We start from the raw sequence: 22,199 nt of genomic DNA, 5'->3' as shown, positions 1-22,199 counted from the left end.
ATCTAAAGCATTATGGATCCCAGCTCCATCAACAATAAAGAATAATCAAATTTCAAATACTTAGTCAAGAATGCAACCACAAATTGAAGCTTAATATCTACCAAATGTGTACCAGTCATCTGAAAATTGAGTTCACTGTAGGGACAAATAATTTTTTTTAATCTAGTAGGTGTATAACATTAGGTCAACCACAATCTTTGTGTCTGCACTTTAATTTCCTTATCTCATTATGTTCCAGCCAAGCTCCTTCCCACTTCAGCCCTTCACACACGTGGTTCCCTCTGCTAGGACAACTTTGCCGTCATCCCTTGCCTAGCTCATGCCTACTCAGACTCAGGTTCCCCATATGTAACTTCCTAAGGAAACCCATTATCAGTGTCTCCCTCACCACCTACTCCACTGCTGGAGCCCCCAGAGGACCTCAGAGCATAGCCTATACTCTTACATCCAGCCTATACTTTTCCACTAAGCACAGTAGGCACAGCGTCTACAGCCAATGAAAATGTTTTCATCTTAACTGATTATAAAGCCAGAAGAAAAACAAATATAATAATGAATATATAATAATAAATCTAGCCTGGATTATATTCATCTTCATACCCATGTAGTCAAAAATCTAATTTTCTTTGAAGGGACCCATGAAGGCAAATATGCCTAAGGGACCATAAAAGTCATAATGTGGGGCTTCCCTGATGGCGCAGTGGTTGAGAGTCCGCCTGCCGATGCAGAAGACACGGGTTCGTGCCCCGGTCCGGGGGGATCCCACATGCCGCGGAGCGGCTGGGCCCGTGTGCTCCACAACGGGAGAGGCCACAGCAGTGAGAGGCCCGCGTATCGCAAAAAGAAAAGTCATAATATGTATCTAGTTACTTTGTAGTATTTCTTCCTAGAAAAATAACCCTGATTGTTTTATTTTTTTTGAAAGCTGGATGATGGTACCTATTTGGGAATAACTGAAATAATGAATTGCTTAAAGCACTTAAACAGTATCAGGCACACAGCAATAAACGTTATACGGGTGAATATAATGAAATTATATTCATTTTGAAAGTACCACATTTCACACATTTTGAGAACTGTCTCAGTGCATTTCAAAGTTAGTTTTAGTAGACTGAAAGTAATATACATATATTCTTAACTTTCTGACAAATGTCCAAAGATGGGCACATGTACCCAAAGAGGTTCAAGCAGGCTGGAGAATTACTTGACATAAACAGAACTGAGAACCAAGAGACAGAGAAACTATTACAAATCTCTAACTTCATGATTTTATTGGTGTATTAGTTTGCATGTACACTGTAACAAATTACCACAGACTTTCTGCATTAGAACAATGCAAATTTATGATGTTACAATTCTGTACATTAGAAGTCCTGTACGGGTCTCACTGGGCTAAAATCGTGGTGTCAGCAAGGTTGCATTCCTTTCTAGAGGTTCCAGAGAAGAATCAATTTCCTTAACTTTTCTAGCTTCTTAGAGACCAGCCACATTCCTTGGCTTTGGTCAACTTCCTCTATCTTCAAGGCCATCAATGAATGGTACATTGAGTCTTTCTCACATCGAATCATCTGACTCCCTTTTCTGCTTCCTCTTTCACTTCTAAGAATGCTTATGATTACAGTAGGCCTAAATAGATAATCCAGGACAATTTCATCTCCTCTAAACCCTTATTTGAATATAGCTACAAAATCTCTTTTGGCATATAATGTAACATATTAAAAGGTTCTGGGGATTAGGATGTAGACATCTTTGGGGGAGGTGAGCTGGTATTATTCTGCCTACTACAATCGATAACGAATATATACAAAACAAAAATAGAAAAGAAGCGTTAGCTTAAAAGAGCTCAAACACAGCAAAGATATGCTTTGAATTTAATAAAAGCTAATTACTAACCTAAAAACTCACATCAAATCATTTTAGCACATGCAACTTTATCTTATTTTTCTCCCTGAATATGCTCATGATTCAAATTTAAGTAGACCAGCTTTGCTGTCGTATGAAACAGCAGAAAATAATACAAATAATCTATAAAAGGATCAAAGAAGAAAATCTAAGAATTCATTTGCATAGTATATTTAACATTTCTGGATTTTCCAGAATACAGAAATACATCCAATAATTTAGGAAAGGAAAAATGTAAACTTTAAATATCTGAACTCTCCATTCAATCAATACTTCACTGTTGCTAACGGACTATATTACTTAAAATATTGAAAACGTTTGTCTCCAAAATTAAGTTTAGCCAATAGAAGTGGTACAAGCATCAGGCTCATTACCCACATGCGCAGGTGGGTGGAGATATTTATACCTAACTAAAGAATAATTAGCCATAACTTTCTATTGTCAATTTACTCACTAACAATGTGAATGTTGATTATGTAATTCAAAGTTGACACCTGCATAGATCTGGTTATCAGGAGCTCCAGGCATATCATTAATTTATTCAATGCTGGTCCTAGGAACATTTAGCCAATTGAGTTTAATTTCAATCCCTGTTGACCTCTGGCCTGGCTAGATTTAAATCATAACACTAAACACATGAGAAGTAAAATTACTGTAATGAAACATATATAAGCAAAAACACAGATTAAGATTAAAATGAAATTCTGATTTGACTCAAATAGTGGACATAATTTTTAAAAAACCCACTGTTTTTCAATTGGTTTTTGAAAATAATTATGAAGAAAGCCTGAAAATACATGAGGGAAGACATAATTTCACATTAAACAAAATAGTTTAATGAGTTCAAATAATTTCCTCAATCAATTAAAATAATCTTTCATTATCTCTAATGATCAAGATAACTAAACTTCCAAACAAACCGGTGAAATGTAAAATAAAGTGCTAAAATAACGAGAATCCAAATAAATTACATGACACTTAGAGATTATCCCTTAATTTAGAATTTTTAATTATACTCCAATAGGCAATAGAAAAAATTGGTTTTCCTTGTTATTAGACTAGACAATGACTAACATTTATATAAGTTGCATGATCGTCAAATATTGTTTCATAACAATGAAGAATTTCTAAGTCAAAGATAACTAATGAGAACCCGCTGTATAGCACAGGAAACTCCACTTCGCTGTACAGTAGAAACTAACACAACACTGTAAAACAACTACATCCCAATTAAAAAAAAAAAAGAAAAAGAAATTCTAAGTCAATAACTACTAAACTTCTAAGAGGTCTAAGACATTAACTTCTCAATAGGTTTCCTCTCCTGGAACACTCCAGCTCCAACCTACAGGCCTAAAATAGCCCAGGAAACATAAAACAACTCAGATCTACAAATCTGGCAGCACTCACTGACAGAAACTCCTTGTACATGGGCCTAGGTTAACCTGGCACATATCAGTTAATATGACACTAAATCAAACTAAGAATATTAGTGCAGAGAATGGTTATTCCAATGAATAGGAAGTTTCTCTGTCATGTTTCACTTATAAATAGGTTAACATTGTTCTACCTAACAGACAATTTCGTAAGATAGTGAAGGGAATCAAATATAAATTTCTACAACAATTAACTTTGATACTTCAGAAATATCTAAATTTAATCATCAGTTTGGCTGTCTTCCACCTCTTCTATGTATACCATTGTAAACAAATGCTGAAATATGCAAGAAGAGATCACTATGCAGATAACCCCTGGAGAGAAGTTTTCCTCCTCCTCTTTCTTATAGAAATCCTGCTGCATTTTTCAGCATGTAAATCAAAAGACATGTCCTACAAAAAACCTCCCCATATGGGCCTTAACAGAAGTAATCAGTACTCCCCTTTTCACCAGGAACATGGTGCTTATATTTCTAATAACATATTTATTTCATCCTACTTCCTAATAGATACATTTGTAAGTAGGCAACTACAACAGCCTTTGCTTGGTCTTCATTACCCATATTAAGTTCTCATTATTTCTGAATCACCAGGTAGCACCTAAAACATCTTACACATAATACATCTCTCTGTCACAGAAGTTTGGGTCTTCCTGAGACCTTTTCTTATGATTTTAAGGAATAGATAAAAACAGGATCCCTCTTGTTCTCCCACCAAATCAGCTCCTCCTTCCCAACTTTGCTATTTCTCCCAATGGCAAAACAACTAAGACCTTACAGTATCCTGTGAGTCTTCTCTCTCATTCACCTACACTGGTCAATCCTGCACTAATTCCTCCACAAAATCTTTTGCATTTGTTGCCACTACTAATGTCCTCTGTCAGTCCCTCTTTTGCTTTTACTGAGAGTTACAACAGGCTCCTAACTAGATGTATTTCCACAATCAATACTAAGATGGGATCTAATAACTGAGTTTCAAAATATTTGGAGAAAAAAAAATCACACACACAAAGTAATAGCTGGATATTTTAAAAATCCTCTATCAGTTACTGATAGAAATAAACAATTTCAAAAAAAGAAATTAACAATATCAGTAGGGATATAGGAATCACCAGGGACATAGAACAGTGTGAAACAATTTAGCATAAGTGATTTTTACAGAACATTTCACAATAAATTCAGAACATAACATTTTCAAGTGCACATGAAAAATTTACTAAGATAGACCACATTTGGGGCCATAAAACAAGTCTCAGAAAAGGATCAAAATCATTGAATCAAGAGTATGTTTTATGACTGCAAGGGTACTAAATTTAGAAACTGATGATAAAATATCTAGAAAACTACATAACTGGAAATTAAGTAGTACACTTCAAAAAAACCCCATAGGTCAGAGAAGAAATCACAAGGGAAATATTTTCTAATTCAGACTAAGTGATAATAAAAAGACAAGATACCAGAATTTGTGGAATGCATTTGAAGTATTGCTAAGATGGAAATTTATAACTTTAAATGACTATATTAGGAAAGACAAGTATTAAAATAAATTTTCAACTTGGGAATCCAGGAGAATAACAAATGCTACAAAAAGGAAGTAAAAGAAAGGAAATAAAAATAACAATAGAGATCAATAAAACATTAAAAAGACAAACAATAGAAAAAAATTTAAATTTGAAGGCTGTTTCCTTAAAAATAGTAATAAAACCCTCAGCAAGACTTAATAGAGAAAAAAGAGAAAACAAATTACCAATATCAGGAATATAAAAAGAGACATCAGCACAGATCTTACAGAAACTAAAAGAATTAAAAAGAATTAAAAACAAAAAGCTTTAAGCCAATAAATTTGACAACTGCAATAAAATGGAAAAATATCTTAAAAGGCACACAGTAACAAAACTGACTCAAGAAGAAGTAGAAATTCTGAAAAACCATACTTCTATTAAAGAATTCAGGTTTAAAATTAAAAACCTTCCCAAAACAAAAACTACAGGCGCAGAAGATTTCATTGATGAATTTTATGCTACATTTACAAAGAAATAATACAAACTTTACACAAATGTTTCCCCAAAATAAAAGGGAAACACAACTCATGTTAAGAGTCACTGTTATACTAACATTCAAATCTGATAAAGACATTACAAGAAAAGAAGTTATAAACCAATATTCCTCACCCACATAGATGCAAAAATTCTTAACAAACTATCACTAAATCAAATCCAGCCATATGTAAAAGGAGAAATACGTTTTGACAAATTGGAGTTTATCCCAGGAAAACAAGGTTAGTTTAATATGTACTGAAGGTTCCAACCAGTTGACTAAGACAAGGGAAAAAGAAAAGAAAGAAGAAAGCAAAACTGTCCTTATTTGCAGAGGACATGATCATGTACAAGGAAAACTCTAAGTGCAAGGAATAAACAACAACAACTACTAAAAGCTACTACAACTAATAAATGAGCTTAAGGTTACAAAATACAAGTTTAATATACAAAAAAATCAATTGTATTTATACCTACTAGAAAAGAATGTTGGAAATTCAAATTTTAAAGTTATTTTATATAACATCATAAATTTAAAAAATAGGAATAAATCTAAAAAGGATGTGCAAGACCTGTTTGCTGAAAGTTACAAAACATCATGAGAAAAGTTAAAGACTACCTAAATTAATGGATAGATACACCATGTTCATAGATTGGAAAATATCATCAATATTAAGATGTCCATTCTCAAATTAATCTATACATTTAACATAACCCTATCAAAACACCAGTAGGTTCTTTTCTAAGATTGACGAGCTGATTCTAAGATGTATAAAGGAATTCAAGTGCTCTATAGATAACAAGATGAGCAATAAATTTTTATTAAATTAAAAAAGTAGAAATAAAGGTAATCACTTTGAGAGATTACAAACTTTATACCTCACCTTCTGAAGCTTTTATGAAAAAGCTGGGCATTTGATATAATTATCTAAATGCACAGATATGCGGTTCTTTTGCATTTCTCCCCAAAGACAGTTTTATGATTTTATAATAGACTACTGCATATTCCTTATGCAAAGAAATGACTTACACAGTGTCAATACTGATAAATATTTACTAAAAGAAAAATGGGGTTGTAATCTAGTGTTAATTAGTGGATAGGCTATGACATATAACATGTATAGAGATCATATAGTGTTTTATCTATAAGTTCCATAACAGATTCTACTGTACTGTTTTTAAAAAAAAAATTAAAGGGCATCCCTAACTTTTACTATTGGCACAATTTACATCTTTCAATTGCACTAGACCAGCAATTCTCAAAGGGTGTTTGGGCACCATCCAAGACCCCTTAATTATAATACTAAAATGTTACTTGTCTTTTCCACATTCAATTTCTCATGAATGTAAAATGCAGTTTCTTCAGGCATTACATGACAGGTAATATAACAACAGATTAGATGAAGAAGCAAAACTGAAAATGCAGCCATCTTCTTTTAAGACAGCAATTAAAGAGATTTCCAAACGTTCAAAAAACAGTCACTCTTTAATTTTTTTGTATTGAAAAACAGTTAAATTTCATTGATTTTTATGTTAGTATGAATGGATTTATAATTATTATTTTAAAGGTATAAATATTTTCAAATACCCAGTTTTAATTTTTAATATGATAGATATTGATATACACAATGTACATTAATAAAAGATCTTTGAGTTCTGAAAAATTTTAAGAATGTAAAGTGATTCTGATACCAAAATTTGAGAATCACTGCAGGACAGTAATAAACAATTTTTAAGTGGTATGTGTAGAGATAATAATCCTGATCACTAAAATAAAAAACAAAAAAATTATTTTAAAAAGAATTATCATATGTTAATGTTTAGTTTTTCTTAGTGGGACACTATATGACTCCTCTTTCTGGTTCTTAATAAAGTTCAGCAAGAGAAAAATCCTTGGACTTCCCTGGTGGCGCAGTGGTTAAGAATCCACCTGCCAATGCAGGGGACACGAGTTCAATCCCTGGTCTGGGAAGATCCCACATTCTGCGGAGCAACAAAGTCTGTGAGCCACAGCTACTGAACCTGTGCTCTAGAGCCCACAAGCCACAACTACTGAGCCCGCATGCTGCAACTACTGAAGCCTGCATGCCCTAAAGCCTGTGGCCACAACAAAAGAAGCCACCACAATGAGAAGCCCATGCACCACAACAATGAGAAGCCCCTGCTCACCACAACTAGAGAAAGCCTGCGTGCAGCAATGAAGACCCAACACAGCCAAAATAAATACATAAATAAATTTATATATTAAAAAAAAGCCTAAGGCCAACACAACATAAGATACACATAGGATTCCTATACCTGATGCTATTTTTCTTCTTCCCATTATATCCATCCCTAGTAGAACCAAACAGAAAGGTAATTTTCCATGACTCTTGTCTAACTTTTAAAGTTAAGTATTGCCTACATATTAAACCCTGTGCCGTGCTCTCCCAAACTCTCCTTCTCTTACTCTACTGCTTTCAACAACGTGCTTATAACCTCATATATTACATAATTTACTTATTTATCACATTTATTTTGTCACCCCACTCAATATAATGTAAGGTGAACGAGAGTAGGATTTTTGGGACTTTCCTGGTGGTGCAGTGGTTAAGAATCTGCCTGCCAATGCAGGGGACACAGGTTCAACCCCTGGTCCAGGAATATCCCACATGCCATGGAGCAACTAACCCCGTGAGTCACAACTACTGAGCCTGTGCTCTAGAGCCAGCGAGCCACAGCTACTGAGTCCACACGCCACAACTACTGAAGTACGTGCACCACAACTACTGAAGCCCACGTGGTCTAGGACCCGCGTGCTACAACTGAAGCCTGCACGCCTAGAGCCTGTGCTCCGCAATAATAGAAGCCCCCACAATGAGAAGCCCACGCACCACAACGCAGAGTAGCCCCCGCTCGCCGCAACTGGAGAAAGCCCACATGCAGCAACGAAGGCCACCCAACGCAGCCAAAAAAAAAAAGGAAGAGTAGGATTTTTTTTCTCATTTACTGATAATATCCTTAGCACCTATAATAGTACTGAAGACAAAATAGACACAAAGTAAATATCTGTTGAATGAATTAATGGGTATTTTACTGAAGTAAAATATAAATTTTGGCATTTTACCAGGGAAGAACAAGCATGTCTTAGCAAATTAGCACTTGCAAATGGACAACAGACACAAATGCTATCTATGTACACAGGAGGGATACAGTAGCTGAAGGAGAAATTCTCAAGGAGAAACAGTTTTCTCTTCTAGACCCAGAAATGAAGATAAGGAGACAAGAGACGAGGAAAGGAGACGAATTTGGAAATTCTGTAGTTCAAACCAGAGCCAAGAGAAACAGAATTTTTTTCCCAAACATAAGATTCCACAAATATAAACAAAGAAAAATAAAAGAGTAAGAGCAGTTAACACACCTCTCTTCTCCCGATGTATTTCTTCCAGAAGCTGCTCCTGTCTTTCTATCTGTTCAAAGAGACACTGAAGCTCAGCCTCCTTGTTTTCAGTCATGTTCCCGAGTTGTTGTCTGCACAACATCAGCTGGTGCCGTAGACTTTTCTCTCTGTTTTCTCTCTCTCTCAGTTCCTCACAGAGCCATTGAAGTTTAGTCTAAAAATATGACAGTTATATCTAACTTTTTTAAAAATCTAGAAAACAGTAGCATTCCAAAACATGAGAAAGTCATGATAATCTGAATTTAGACAATAACTAACAAATTTAAGCAAAATTTTAAAATACCCATAATGTTTTAATTTGCATAATGGTTTATATCAGTTAAAAGTTGGTGCAGAAATGATTTCCTTGGATTTTTATAAAATATTTGGTATACTCTATCATCTTTGGAAAGGCAGTACTACAGAAAACTTTGGCCTCCTAAACTTCCAGGTGTAATACAATTAACCCCCTAATTTGATATATAAAGCAGTCTGGTACAAGCATTTGAAGATCCAAAACACCCCATAATAGACCTAGAAACTGGTTATGAAGGGAATTCTAGAGATTAAAAAATAAGATAAAATTCCTAGTTTTGTTTCTAAAAATGCATATCCCCAGGGTCCAGCTAATCAGGTAGAGAGAGAGATTCTGTATGGCATGAGGCAGATAAAGTCTGCATTTGTCCACATTTAAAACTAGGAAATTCAATCAAAGCAACTCTCTTTTCCATGGACTCTAACCTCACCAACTCTAATACTTAGATATTTAAAACAGGGATGAGAAAAGAAATCTTTCTTCCACCTTCAATAGAACAGAATTTCAGTCGGGTCTTAGGACCTTCCCAAGTGAGACTATCATCCAATTTCTAGTTGATTTTAAATAATCTAAACAGTCTTCACCTCAAAGAAGCAAAATAGGGGAAGTCATGAACTAGAAGGGAAAATGAGATTAAGCAAAGGGACAATTTCCCTGAATAGCATGAATCCATAAGCAACAATGTTCTAGGCCTCTAGAAGTCTAGAAGGTTCTTAGGACATGCCCCAGTATATTAAAAGTAGCTGTGATAGAATTAGCCTATGATGAAGCAGAACTGCGATATGGCCCTTAGACTGGGGTCTCCCCACATACATCAGCTTTCAAACATCCCCAGAATGAAAAAAAAGGCAGTTCCTTTGGTCAGAAGGTCTAACAGATGGTGACATAGAACAAAATACTGTCATTAGTCAAATTATGCATAAATTATACACTTATATTGTAAGGTAACAAATGTATAATATGTTGGGTGAATAAAAATGGAAATCATGCTTATAAAGGCATGATTTATTAATAACAAAGCACTTTTGATCAGACCAGAGCTTATGTTAATGAGGTGGCTTAGGGTGGGGCCCCCAGATAGCCTCCGTAAGGGGCTGATCATTAGAGAGTTGAAACTTACAATCCTACTCATCAACCTCTAAGAAGGGGGGTGGGGGACAGGCAGGGGAGGACTGAAGATTAAACTCTATAAAGACTCCTGAACAATGAGATACGATGAGCTTCCAGGTTGGTGAATACATCCACATGCCAAAAGGGTGATGCACCCAAAATTCCAGAGACAGAAGTTCCAGTACTAAGGACCCTTTGGGACATTGCCCTATATACCTCTTCATATGGCTGTTCATATGCATCCTTTATAATAAAGTAATAATAGTAAGTCAAGTATTTCCCTGAAATCTGTGAGCCATTATAGCAAATTAATGAACTATGGGAACCCCAATTTGAAGCCAGCTCAGATAGAAGTGTAGGCAACCTAGGGACTCAATACCTGTGACTGACATCTGAAGGTGGGGGAGGGGGAGTCTTGTGGGACTGAGACCTTAAACTGCAGGATCTGCACTAACTCTGGGTAGTTAGTGTCAGAGCTGTAATTAGGTTGTAGGGCACCCAGTTGGTGAATGTAAAAAATTGAAAAATTACTTGATGTGGAAAACTCAAACTTCTGGAGTCAAAAATGTTGTGAGCAGAAACATCATAATAGTAGGTATTTCACAGGAAGGGCAGACCACTACGAGTTTTCATCTTCACAGCTCTGATTTGCACAAGCTAAATTCTTGGTAACTGCAACAGAAATACTGGGAACTCCCTCCTCCACCAACTCTCCACTAATAGGGTGGTCACTCTACTGCAGACAAAGCAAGCTAAGAACACTGAAGTCTCAACTGTAATTTCCCCAGATTGTTTATAAGGCTTCAGTTATGAATATAACTTATGAATAGATATTTTTTAAAATCTTCAACAAAATACTAGCAACCAGAATCCAGAAACATATAAAAAGGTTTTTACAGCATAATCAAGTGGGATTTATCCCAAGAATGCAAGGCTGCACTAATATCTGAAAATTAATTAATGTAATATGCCATATTAGTAAGAATTAGGAACATAAAGCCACATGATGATATCAAAAGGTGCAGAGAAATCATATGATGAAATTCAACACCCATTCACGATGGAGACACTCAACAAGCTAGGAATAGAAGGGAACTTTCTCAACCTGATAAAAGGCATTTATAAAAACCCCACAACTACTATCATACTTAATGGAAAAAGACAATGCTTTCTCCCTAAGATCAGAAACAAGAAAAGAATATCTGCTCTCACCACTTCTATTCAACACTGTATTAGGAGGTCATGGCAGGGCAATTTTGCAAGAAAATGTAACAAAATATATCCACATTAAAAAAAAAGAAGTAAACATATTTGCATCTTTTTTGCAGATAACATGCCCCTGTATAAGAAAATCCTAATGATTTTACTAAAAACATATTAGAATAAAATAGTTCAGCAATGTTGTAGTATATAAGGTCAATATACATAAATCAACTGTATCTCTATATACTTGAATGATCAATCCAAAAATAAAGTTAAAAGTCAACTGTATGTACAATAGCATCAAAAGGATAATACACTTAATAATACACCTTTAAAAAGAACTGCAAAACACACTCTGAAAATACCTGAAAGAAAAATAACTCTACAAAACACTGTTGAAAAAAACTTTTAAATACCTAAATAAATGGGACCATATCCCATGTACAAAGATCAGAAGACTTAATATAGTTTAGACAAAAATGCTCCCCAAACATTCTACAGATTCAATGCAATTCCAATCAAAATCCCAGCTGGTTTTTTGGAGAAATTGACACGTTGATCCTAAATTTCATATGGACATTCAAGGGACCCAGAATAGCCAAATAAAGTGTTGAAAAATAAGAACAAAGTTGGAGGACTCACTCTTACCCATTTCAAAGCTTACTACAGAGCTACTGTAATCAAAACAGTGTGGTACTGGCATAGGATAGACATATAGATCAATGAAATAGAATTGAGAGTCCAAAAATAAAACTATACATATACAGTCAACTGACTTTCAACAAGAGTGCCAAAACAATCTGATGAGGAAATAGTCTATTCAACCAGTGGTGCTGGGACAACTGAATAGTCACATGTAAAAGAACAGAGTTGAACCCATACCTCATACCACATAAAAAAATTAACTCAAAATGGATCAAAGACCACATGTAAAAGAATAGAGTTGAACCCATACCTCATACCACATAAAAAAAATTAACTCAAAATGGATCAAAGACCTAAATGTAATTGCTAAAAATATGGCTACAAAATAAAATAAAATAAATAACTAAATAAAAATTTTAAAAATAAATAAATAAAAATATAAGACTCCTAGAAGAAAACAGGGAAAAGTCTTTGTGACTTTGGTTTGGCAATCATTTCTTAGACATTACACCAAAAGCACAAGCAACCAAAGAAAAAAGCTGATAAGCTGAACTTAATCAAAATGTAAAATATTATGCTTCAATGGTCACAAGTAACAAAGTGAAAAGACAACTCACTAAACAGGAGAGAATACTTATAGATCACATATCTGAGAAAGGACTTGTATCTAGGATATGTAAAGAACTCAAATAATAAATTAAAAGATAACAAATTGAGCAAAAGATCAAAATAGACATTTCTCCAAAGAAGATATATGAATGGCCAATAACCACATGAAAAGATGCTCAACATCACTAGCCATCAGGGAAATGCAAATCAAAACCACAATAGAATTCCATTTCACATCCAGCAGGATAGCTATAATAAAAAAAAAAAACCAGATGATAACAACTGTTAGTGTATATACAGAGAAATTAAAATTCTCATATACTGACAATAGGAATGTACAATGGTATAGTCACCTTGGAAAAACAATCTGGACTTTCTTCAAAAGCTTAAACATAATTACCATATAACTCAGCAATTCTCTCCTAGGTATGTACCTATGAGAAATGAAAACACACATTCACACAAAAAACTTGTACTCAAATGTTCATAGCAGCACTATTCATGACAGGCAAGAAATAAAAATAATAGAAATGAACATCAACTGGTAAATGAATGTGGTATATCCATACAATGGACAGTTATTTAGCAAGAAGAAGTAATGATACATACTACAACACAGATGAACCTTGATAATATTCTGCTAAATGAAAGAAGTCAATCATAAAGGATTGCATATTTTATGATTCCATTCATAGGAAATGTCCAGAACAGACAAATCTATAGAGATAAAAGCAGATTACTTGTTGACTAGTGCTACAGGGAGGGTGGGATGGGCAGATAAGGACGTGATGGCTAATAGTCCAGATTGTCTTTTTGGGGTGATAAAAATGTCCTAAAATTCATGTAGTGATGGCTGCACATCTCTGTGAATATACTAAAAACTACTGAATGGTAACTCTAAATAGGTCAAATGTATGGTACATGAATTATATCTCAACTTAGCTGTTATGTAACAAAAGAAAGAGAGGGAGGGAGGGAGGGAGGGAGGGAGGAAGGAAGGAAGGAAGGAAGGAAGGGGAAAGTAAAAGGGGGTAGATCAACAAAGCTAAAATTAAACCTCCCTGCGAGATGAGATCTGGCTGACCTGGCTTTAGTACTTGCTATACAATTTTTAGGCCTCTGTCTTGTCTATATGTCACTAGATAAATACAGGAAGTCCTCAACTTAAATTAGGATGTGAACTTCCAATTATGACTACAGAAATTTAATTAAGTCTGCTTCATTTCCCAATATCCACCTTGAAATACTATTGCAAATAGAAAAAGAGAAAAAAACTTCTATAGCACAGAAAACATGGTCAATTCTGCCAGATTAAAGGAGCACTTTCTACTATAACATTCCACTAACGCATTTAGGAAGAAAACACGGTGAGGGTGAGGGATATACCATCATCCCCATCTAACCACAATATGAGAGACAAGGATGTGAATTGGACTGCTCTTTAGAAAGTATATTCTCTATGTAGAGTAGAGCAAATATCGGAGGCTGGAAGTCAGGAGGCTGTTACAATATTCCAAACAAGTGAAAATGGTAAGGGTTGAGCCAAAATGTATGTATTTGGACTTAAATGTGAGGGGGGTAAGGAAGAGAAAGGAATCAGTATTGATGGCCAATTTTTAGCTTAAACTGAAACAGGAAACCTAGAAGAAGCAATGATTTAGGGGTTAAGAAGTTAACATTAGGATGAAACATATAGAAGTTGTTAGGAACAAAAGATACAGAAGCATAGACGACTAATTGGATATCTAATTATATATATATAGCTCTAAAGCTCAAGAGATATGGCCAAGAGATACAAACTAAAGAATCAACAGCCTAAAGGAAGTTAACGGCATAGGAAGAGATAAAATAGCTCATAAAGAATATCCACAGAGAAATTAGAAGAGGGTTTAGAAGAGATAAACACAAGAGAATTTCAAAATAAAATGGAGATGTAGATAGAAAGTCGGGAGGAAAATACAAGAGTCTGGGGCGATAGAACCCCAAAGGAAGAAAATACTACAACAAGGTGGATATCCTCAATGTCAAAGACTCAAAAGGAAGGGACAGGTTTATCTAAAAATATACATTTTTGTCAAAAATAACTGCAGCTCAGCCCACTAGATCAAAATAGGACTGAAAGCATGAACAGCAAACTGTTTATGGTGATTATGCCTTTATACCTACAAAAGATGAGTGTAAATATCGAAATTTCATTCTCAATATTGCTATATTTGTTACTGTTTATTTCTCCATTTAGCTATGTTAGTTTTTCCTTTAAATAGGTGCTCCAACATTGGGCACATATCTACAATTGTTCTCTCTTCTTGTATTGATTCCATTATAATGACCTTCTTTGTCTCTTTTTATCATTTTTTGTTTACAGTCTATTTTGTCTGATATAACTAGAGCTACCCTTGCTTTTTTCGTTTTCTCTTTTTTTTGGGGGGGGGGTTGGGTTACCATTTGCCTGAAATGTCTTTTTCCATCACTTCACTTTCAATCTATGTGTACCTTTAAGGCTAAAGTAAGTCTTTAATAGGCAGCATATTTCTGGATCTTGTTTTTTCCTATCCATTTGGCTATTCTATGTCTTTTAATTAGAGAATTTAATCCATTTACATTTAAAGTAATTATTGATAGGTAAGGGCTTACTATTGTCACTTTGTTAATTGTTTCCTGGATGTTTTGTAGGTTCCTTGTTCTTTGATTCTTATCCTGCTGTCTTTTTTGTGTGTGTTTTGTTGTCTTCTGGTATCAGTAGGCTTTGACTTCTTTATCATGTTGTTTTATGTAATTATTATAGGATTTCCCCTTGTGGTTACCATGAGGCTTACATAAAATATCTTAAATGTGTATCACCCTATTTTAAACTGATAACAACTTAACTTCAATAGAATTCATAAACTTTACACTTTTACTTCTCTTCCCCCTCACATTTTAGGTTATTGCTGTTACAATTTACATTTTTTAAAAAAATTCTTTAACTAAGATTGTATGGCTATATGTGTGTGTGTACAGTTAGTTACAATCTCCAAAATGAGAATGTATTCAATGCACTAAATAATAAAAATTATTCTAGACAATTATTCAGTAAGTTTGATATGGGTCATTGGAAAATGATTCTAAAACATTACTACTTAAGTCATTAATTTATTAATTGATATTAACTAGGAAAAATAAGGAAAAGCCTATGCTATCACTGCTTCTATATTAAAACTACAATCTGAATCTGTAGATCACACCTTCTATTAACCTCATCAATCTTTGCCAGCTCCTCAAGAAAAATAAATAAAATGAAAAGCCCCGGTGACTATCATATTATTATTGGTATGATGCAAGGAAATAAGGGAAAGGTTAGATGTATAGTTTCTGGAAAAGATATATTTTCAACAAAGTCTTTTTGCTGTTTATTTGGCACCTCAAACATACACACATCTTTATTCTTGTATGTTAAAGAATTTAATATAATAAACCCTCAACACATTTTTCAAGAATTTTATAATAATATTCTTCGATTAAAATCTCCTAGGGAGTTTCCAAAACAACCAACATACGTGCATGCGCACACACACCCACACGCACATTACAGCTAGTTTTGCACATCATGAGGCCCTGACACATGTAATTAAATGAACAATTAGATGCTGTTAATTTTTTTTGGAAAGACATAGCACCTTGCATCTAAGTAATAAAATAGAAAAAAAGAATGGTATCTTGAAAACAGAAAAAATCCAAAGTTCTTTTAGTTTTAATATATTAAGAAAGTTTAATTAATATTCAAAAGTAACACATTTAGGACCTGAACACTATCAATTTGAATTATGAAAAATATAATATAATATATAATATAATCACAAAGAAAGAAAATATAATCACAAAGAAGAAAGGATGTACATACAAAGAAATGTACATACAAGGATGTATGAAAGGATGTACATACAAAGAAAATATAATCACAAAGAAGAAAGGATGTACATACAAAAGCCCTGATAACTCTATGCCATGTAGGCATGGTCCTAAACAGCAGCTTTCAGATGCTAATCCCCTCAGGATTAGTCTAAAATCAGATAATTAATATTATCACAGATGGCTAGGTATTAGAATATAAATTGATGTATTAATATGTTGGAGACAAGTAAATGAAATAACCTTGACATACAGAAGAAATACATACATGCAAGATGAAATCTGAAACAGATTAACCAGAAGGAATGCACTTAAAAAAAATCAAATATGGATTGATAAAAGGTATGAGGTTCACAGCTGACCATAAAAATCCTTGTGAGGAAAGAGTAAAAGGAGTCAGATTATTCAACCTCTTATTTACAGGAAGACCAACATGTTCTAGGACCAAGTCCCTATTAGATAATATTATAGGAGTTAATTTCATTGGCTTACATCAGAGACATCAAATGTACATGCTAAAGGTGCCAGATAGGAAACATCTGTAAAAGTACATAGAAAATATGTTCTCTTTTGTTTTTCTTGAAAAGTTCAATTCAGGCTACTATGTTACTATTTACCATTTTGAACCACGCATGGATACAAGAGATAAATCCACCTCTCTTCAATCGACTTCAAAAAAAATAATGTGCAAGTCTAAAGATAACATCAAGTAATATTTTTCTTCCATATTGGGAGTCAACAGAAAATGATGGTGATTATGTCAAACGATAGCTAACTATATTAAGAAAGCTTAATGAACAGTCAAAAGTAACACATTTAGGATCTGAACATTATCAATTTCGAATATAAAAATGCAACCACAAAAAAGAAAGGCAAGAAGGGCACCACATCTAATGTGGTGTCATGTCCATGGTTCTTCTTCTTAACTCTGTTTTCTACCACAACGGAATGAAACCCTAGTGTTATCAGATCCTCTGATATCTCAAAAGGAAAACAATTTCATGTTGCAATAATACACTTAATTGAATTTTTTAAAATGTTCATTACCAAATCAATTTTTTTAAACTCATGTGGTCCAAACAAAATGAGTCCCTGGGGATCACCAGCTTCAATCATCTGGTTTAATCTGTTCTTTCCCAATGATTTAATGGCAAATTTAGAAAATACCTTCACATTTCTTTTTCATAATGCTTTCCTTATTCCATCCCAGTCTTTGGCCCGTGTTCACTACCGTTGCTAAGAGATGATAATAAAAAAACAATTCTGTTTTGTCATAACAATAATCCTACTGGTTCTGATAAAAACAAAACAATAACAAAAAATTATTTGCAACAAAGCATTAATCAGGTTTGATCTGTGTTATGGACTGAATTACATTCCTCTCAAAATCATATGTTAAAGCTCTAACTCTCAGTGTGACTGAATTTGGACACAGGGCCTTTAGGGAAGTAATTAACGTTAAATGAGGCCATAAGGGTAGGGCCCTAATCCTATAGGGCTAGTGTCCTTATAAGAAGAAGAGACACTCTCTGACTCCTAACCTTCAACTTCTCCAACCATACCGCTAGCCCCCACATGAGAGGTGGCCGTCTACAAGGCAAGGAGAAGTCTCACCAGAAACCAACCCTGGCAACGTGATCTTTGACTTCTAGGCTCCAGAGCTGTGAGAAAATAAATACCTGTTGTTTAAGCTACCCAGTTTTGTTATGGCAGCCCTAGCAAACTAACACAGTATGATCTATGGCTCCAGTTAATTCCTATTGAGCCTTTATTCCATTGCCATACAAAATTAAAAATAGGTTATAGTTAGATGCTTGATATGAATTGAATAAGTATTAGAATATATTATTAATCCTACAAAACAAATTAACTTATGGAAATTTAATCAACCAATAATCAATTAAGAGAATCAGAGTCTGTTAGAGAAACACCCGTTATCTATCATTCATTAAGTATCTTGGAGAAACAGCTTGGAACACAGTATAGGAATAACTTTACCAATTCCAAACAATAATTTGCTGACAAGGCTATTAATCACAGTGCAAACACCATTCTATTAACCACTCACAAGAGCATCTTACAGATTACATAATAGGCTCATTTATTTAACTATATCAACAAGTATCGCTAAGTAAGCCAAAATAGGGAAAAAATTTCTAAATAAGGTAGTTTTTTACCTTCTTAGTTGACAGCTTGCAACTAGGTGGGAATATTTTGAAGTATCTACTAAAACAATCAAAATGATCTTTTTAATCTGTAAGAATCCTCTAATGAGATTCACTGGAATAATATACCAAAAGTCACTAAGGAGTGACTCAAAGCTAAAAACCAAGGAAAACAGAAAATTCAAATAAAAGATTACAGTTGACAGAGTTAGCAATAATATCAGAAACCATAATTTTGCTGCTTTTAACTACTATGCTTCCTTCACCAAAACTCTAAAAACAATTTTGAGAGAAAATGCTTACGTAAGAACCAGAGATAAAGAGGATGGCGGTTCTTTAAAATGTGCTAGATCACCAAAACAAGAATTAAACCAGAGCTGCAAAGTTCAAATCTAAATCAACCTCAGAATATAATTTTCAGTTATACTTTCTCCACTTTTCTGCTTGGTTTGAAAATAATCTGGAAGAAATATACCCATAATCATAGTACATATTAAAAAATACAAAATGCTTCCTCCAATTAAGCTGAGTGTGTTCCCTGTATACTACCTAAGGATATTTCCACCACGTGAATGAAGATACCTGAGTATTTGTATCACATTTTGATGTCTACACTGGAACGATAAAATACTAGATGGTCATTTGCATCCTTCAACAAGAATTAAATACAGTAGGTCTAATACTTCTCACACAATAACTGTTTTTAAAAAATCCACATCACTAAAAAGACAATATATAAATGTAAGGTTTATATTCAAGTGTAGGTCACACAATCAGTAGAAAAAAACAATGGCACAGAGTTCAGAGATCCAGGTTCCCAAACCCTTCTCAGAAACTAGTTTTATGTCCTTAGATAAAACTCAAAACTCCCAGGACCCGTTTCTCATCTACAAAATGAGAAAGTCAAACTTCACAATCTCTAATGCTGCTTCAGTTATAATGCAAAAACAGTAGGGAAAAGCAAATGCTTGTCAACTGAAACACGTTATATTGATACTATAAAAAGGGTGACTCTTTGGGATGATACCAAATAGGATAATATAGGAAAATCTCCAAATAACTTGGAAGTATATTTCTTATTTATATAATCTAAAAATTTACAGTACTGATCAAAGAAAACCAATATTTGAGAACTGACATATTTACTGAAATCTAATCTGCTTATTATTTATTCATTGGTGATATTTAAGCTGAGGAAATAACCTGAGTAGGAAAATGCAGCAAGGCTAATTACTCTCTAAAAAAAAATATTTATTGAGCATTTAGCCAAGCCTGTGGTAAGCACTAAAGATGCAATAGGAACAGGATAGACACAGGTCTCCCCTCATAACGCTTACAGATTAAAGAAAGAGGAGAAGAGTAAATGGGAGTTTCAATACAGTGGGATAAAGGCCAAGAAGGAAAAGATCTTCAGAGCCAAAGAAGCATATAAATTCTCCTAAGATACACCTCTGTGCATCTTAAGAGAATAATTAATACCAGACTCCCAGAATTAAATGTGCTCTCTAAACAAAAGAGTACTGAGCCTCCTGCATTGTGCTGAAGAGCAGTTGACATCAGCTTTTTTATTCACTATCATAAAATGATAAGTTAAGATCTGGGATCAAGAGTGATGCTTGCTAGTATTGTGGTTCCAACCTGAAAGTGAGTGCCTGATGGCTCTAGATTTGATGATTTGTGCCTACTTTCTCACTGCAAGTGCCTTAGCTACTTCTCATTTCTCTCCATGATTTGAAGCTAAACTCTGCTCTATGCCTTCGTCCCTGCTTCTCTTTAGGCATTCCTGTCCAGATGGAACTTTCTGGATATCAATCCCTGTGGTGGAAACTCTTCCAATACTTCTCCTAGCTTGCCTACCTAGGACCCTGCATGTCTGTCTATTCCAATACTAACCTTTGACTGTAGTCTTCTAGTTTAAATGGAAAATCCTGGACACCTCCTTCTCCATCAGCCTCTGACATAACATTAAACATCACTTGCATATTGTCACCAAAATATTTCTTCAGTCTGTCCCTTCCTCTGAATCTCTACAATTTCCTAAACTCAAACTTTCACCCTACCTCAACCAGAGTCCCGGGTCTCACTCAAAGACCTCTTAACTGGTGTTCCTGCCTTTGGGCTTCCCACCTCTAATCTACCTTTCACATCACTATCAGAGTGATGCTTCTAAACTATGAATACGAACATTTCACTCTCCTGTTCAAAACTCCTTCATGATTCCCCACTAAATGCAGAGCTGACCCAACCTTTGAAAATGGCATACAATGCTCTTCTTGATGGATCTAATCTCTCCCTCCTTCTGGAGCCTCATCCCTGACATTCCCTGACTCACATTTCCATACTGTATGTAGTACTGCCAAATCACTTGGGGTTTCTTTTCCATTTATCATGCTGTTTCTCTTCCAGGCCATTCCTACAATTGTTTACTCCATATGCATGTTCCTTCCTCTTTACCTGGCTGGCTTCAAGATTTATCTGCGACATCAGCCTCCAAGGCAGCTTTTACATACCTCTGTTACAGCTCTTACATATAACGTTGAAATTATCTACATAAGTGTCGACTTTTCTAGAGAAAACATGTTTCTCAAGAGGAAGGATCATTTCTTTAATTCATTCGTTATATCCACAGCATGTAATATAAAATTGGGGCATAGTAGCTACTTAGAAAATTCTCTGCTAAACTGAATAAAATTTGGCCTCTGCATGCCTTGTCAGGATTTATGATAAACACAAATCCTTTATCTATGGGAACTCCTTGCATAACTTAACGACCACCTCAACCCTCTTCCTCCCTGCAGTATATTATTCTTACCCTTTATTGGTCATTTTATCTATGAACCTGGTCCAACTCTTAGTTGGGTTTCATGTTTATGTTATGTCACCAATGCCAACCAAGCAACAGTGACACAATTCCCACCCAGTCCCTTAGTTCTTCTACAATTAACACTAAAAGAAGAAATTCATTTGGCAGATTTATGAAAACAATTACCAAATGCAATCAGAGGTCCTTCTAATAGAGCAAGATGTCGGCATGGACTAGCTGAATAGCAATTCTACTTTCCATATAGTTTTTGTCCTTTGATGTCAGATCTTATCTTCAATACTTATAGAGCTGTCCAGTCATAGTTCACAGGAATTACAGTTAGCCCATCAATAACCTAAGCCATCTTTCTAGTAAATAGAGTCAATTCCTACTTAGTCAGTTGGTCAGCGTAGTATTCCTTATCATGACCCTTTTACACTGTAGAGGAACAGTTGCCTCATGCAGTATTAAAACTTGTCTGATCGTAAGTTCAATCCCATTAAATGATAAGGGAAAACGGCTCACTCGCTCCCAAATTAAAGAGCTATGATTAAGAGTCATCTCTGGCTCTCATAATTTAATTGAACAACAGCAGTGAAAGCTTTCTGTTCAGAAATGATAAAGATTTTAACTTGAAAGAAAATTCCAAGTACATTACTCTGTTGTCAAAAT

General features: G+C 34.6%; 1 protein-coding gene across 1 annotated transcript in view; it reads right to left on the bottom strand.

Annotated features, from left to right (window-relative positions):
• Positions 1 to 22,199, bottom strand: part of CEP128 (centrosomal protein 128) — a gene marked incomplete at its 3' end in the record, with an annotated part of 415,812 nt that overhangs the window by 223,142 nt on the left and 170,471 nt on the right. Inside the window, exon 17 of the mRNA XM_082855117.1 lies at positions 8,771 to 8,963. Coding sequence (XP_082711243.1) covers positions 8,771 to 8,963 — 193 coding nt within the window. The remainder of the gene's footprint in view (positions 1 to 8,770; positions 8,964 to 22,199) is intronic.

The sequence above is a fragment of the Leucopleurus acutus genome (genome assembly GCF_964270905.1).
Source record: "Leucopleurus acutus genome assembly, chromosome: 1".
NCBI classification, from domain to species: Eukaryota; Metazoa; Chordata; class Mammalia; order Artiodactyla; family Delphinidae; genus Leucopleurus; species Leucopleurus acutus.
Note: the sequence above shows the minus strand (reverse complement) of the source record. Positions and strands in the feature narration are given on the sequence as shown.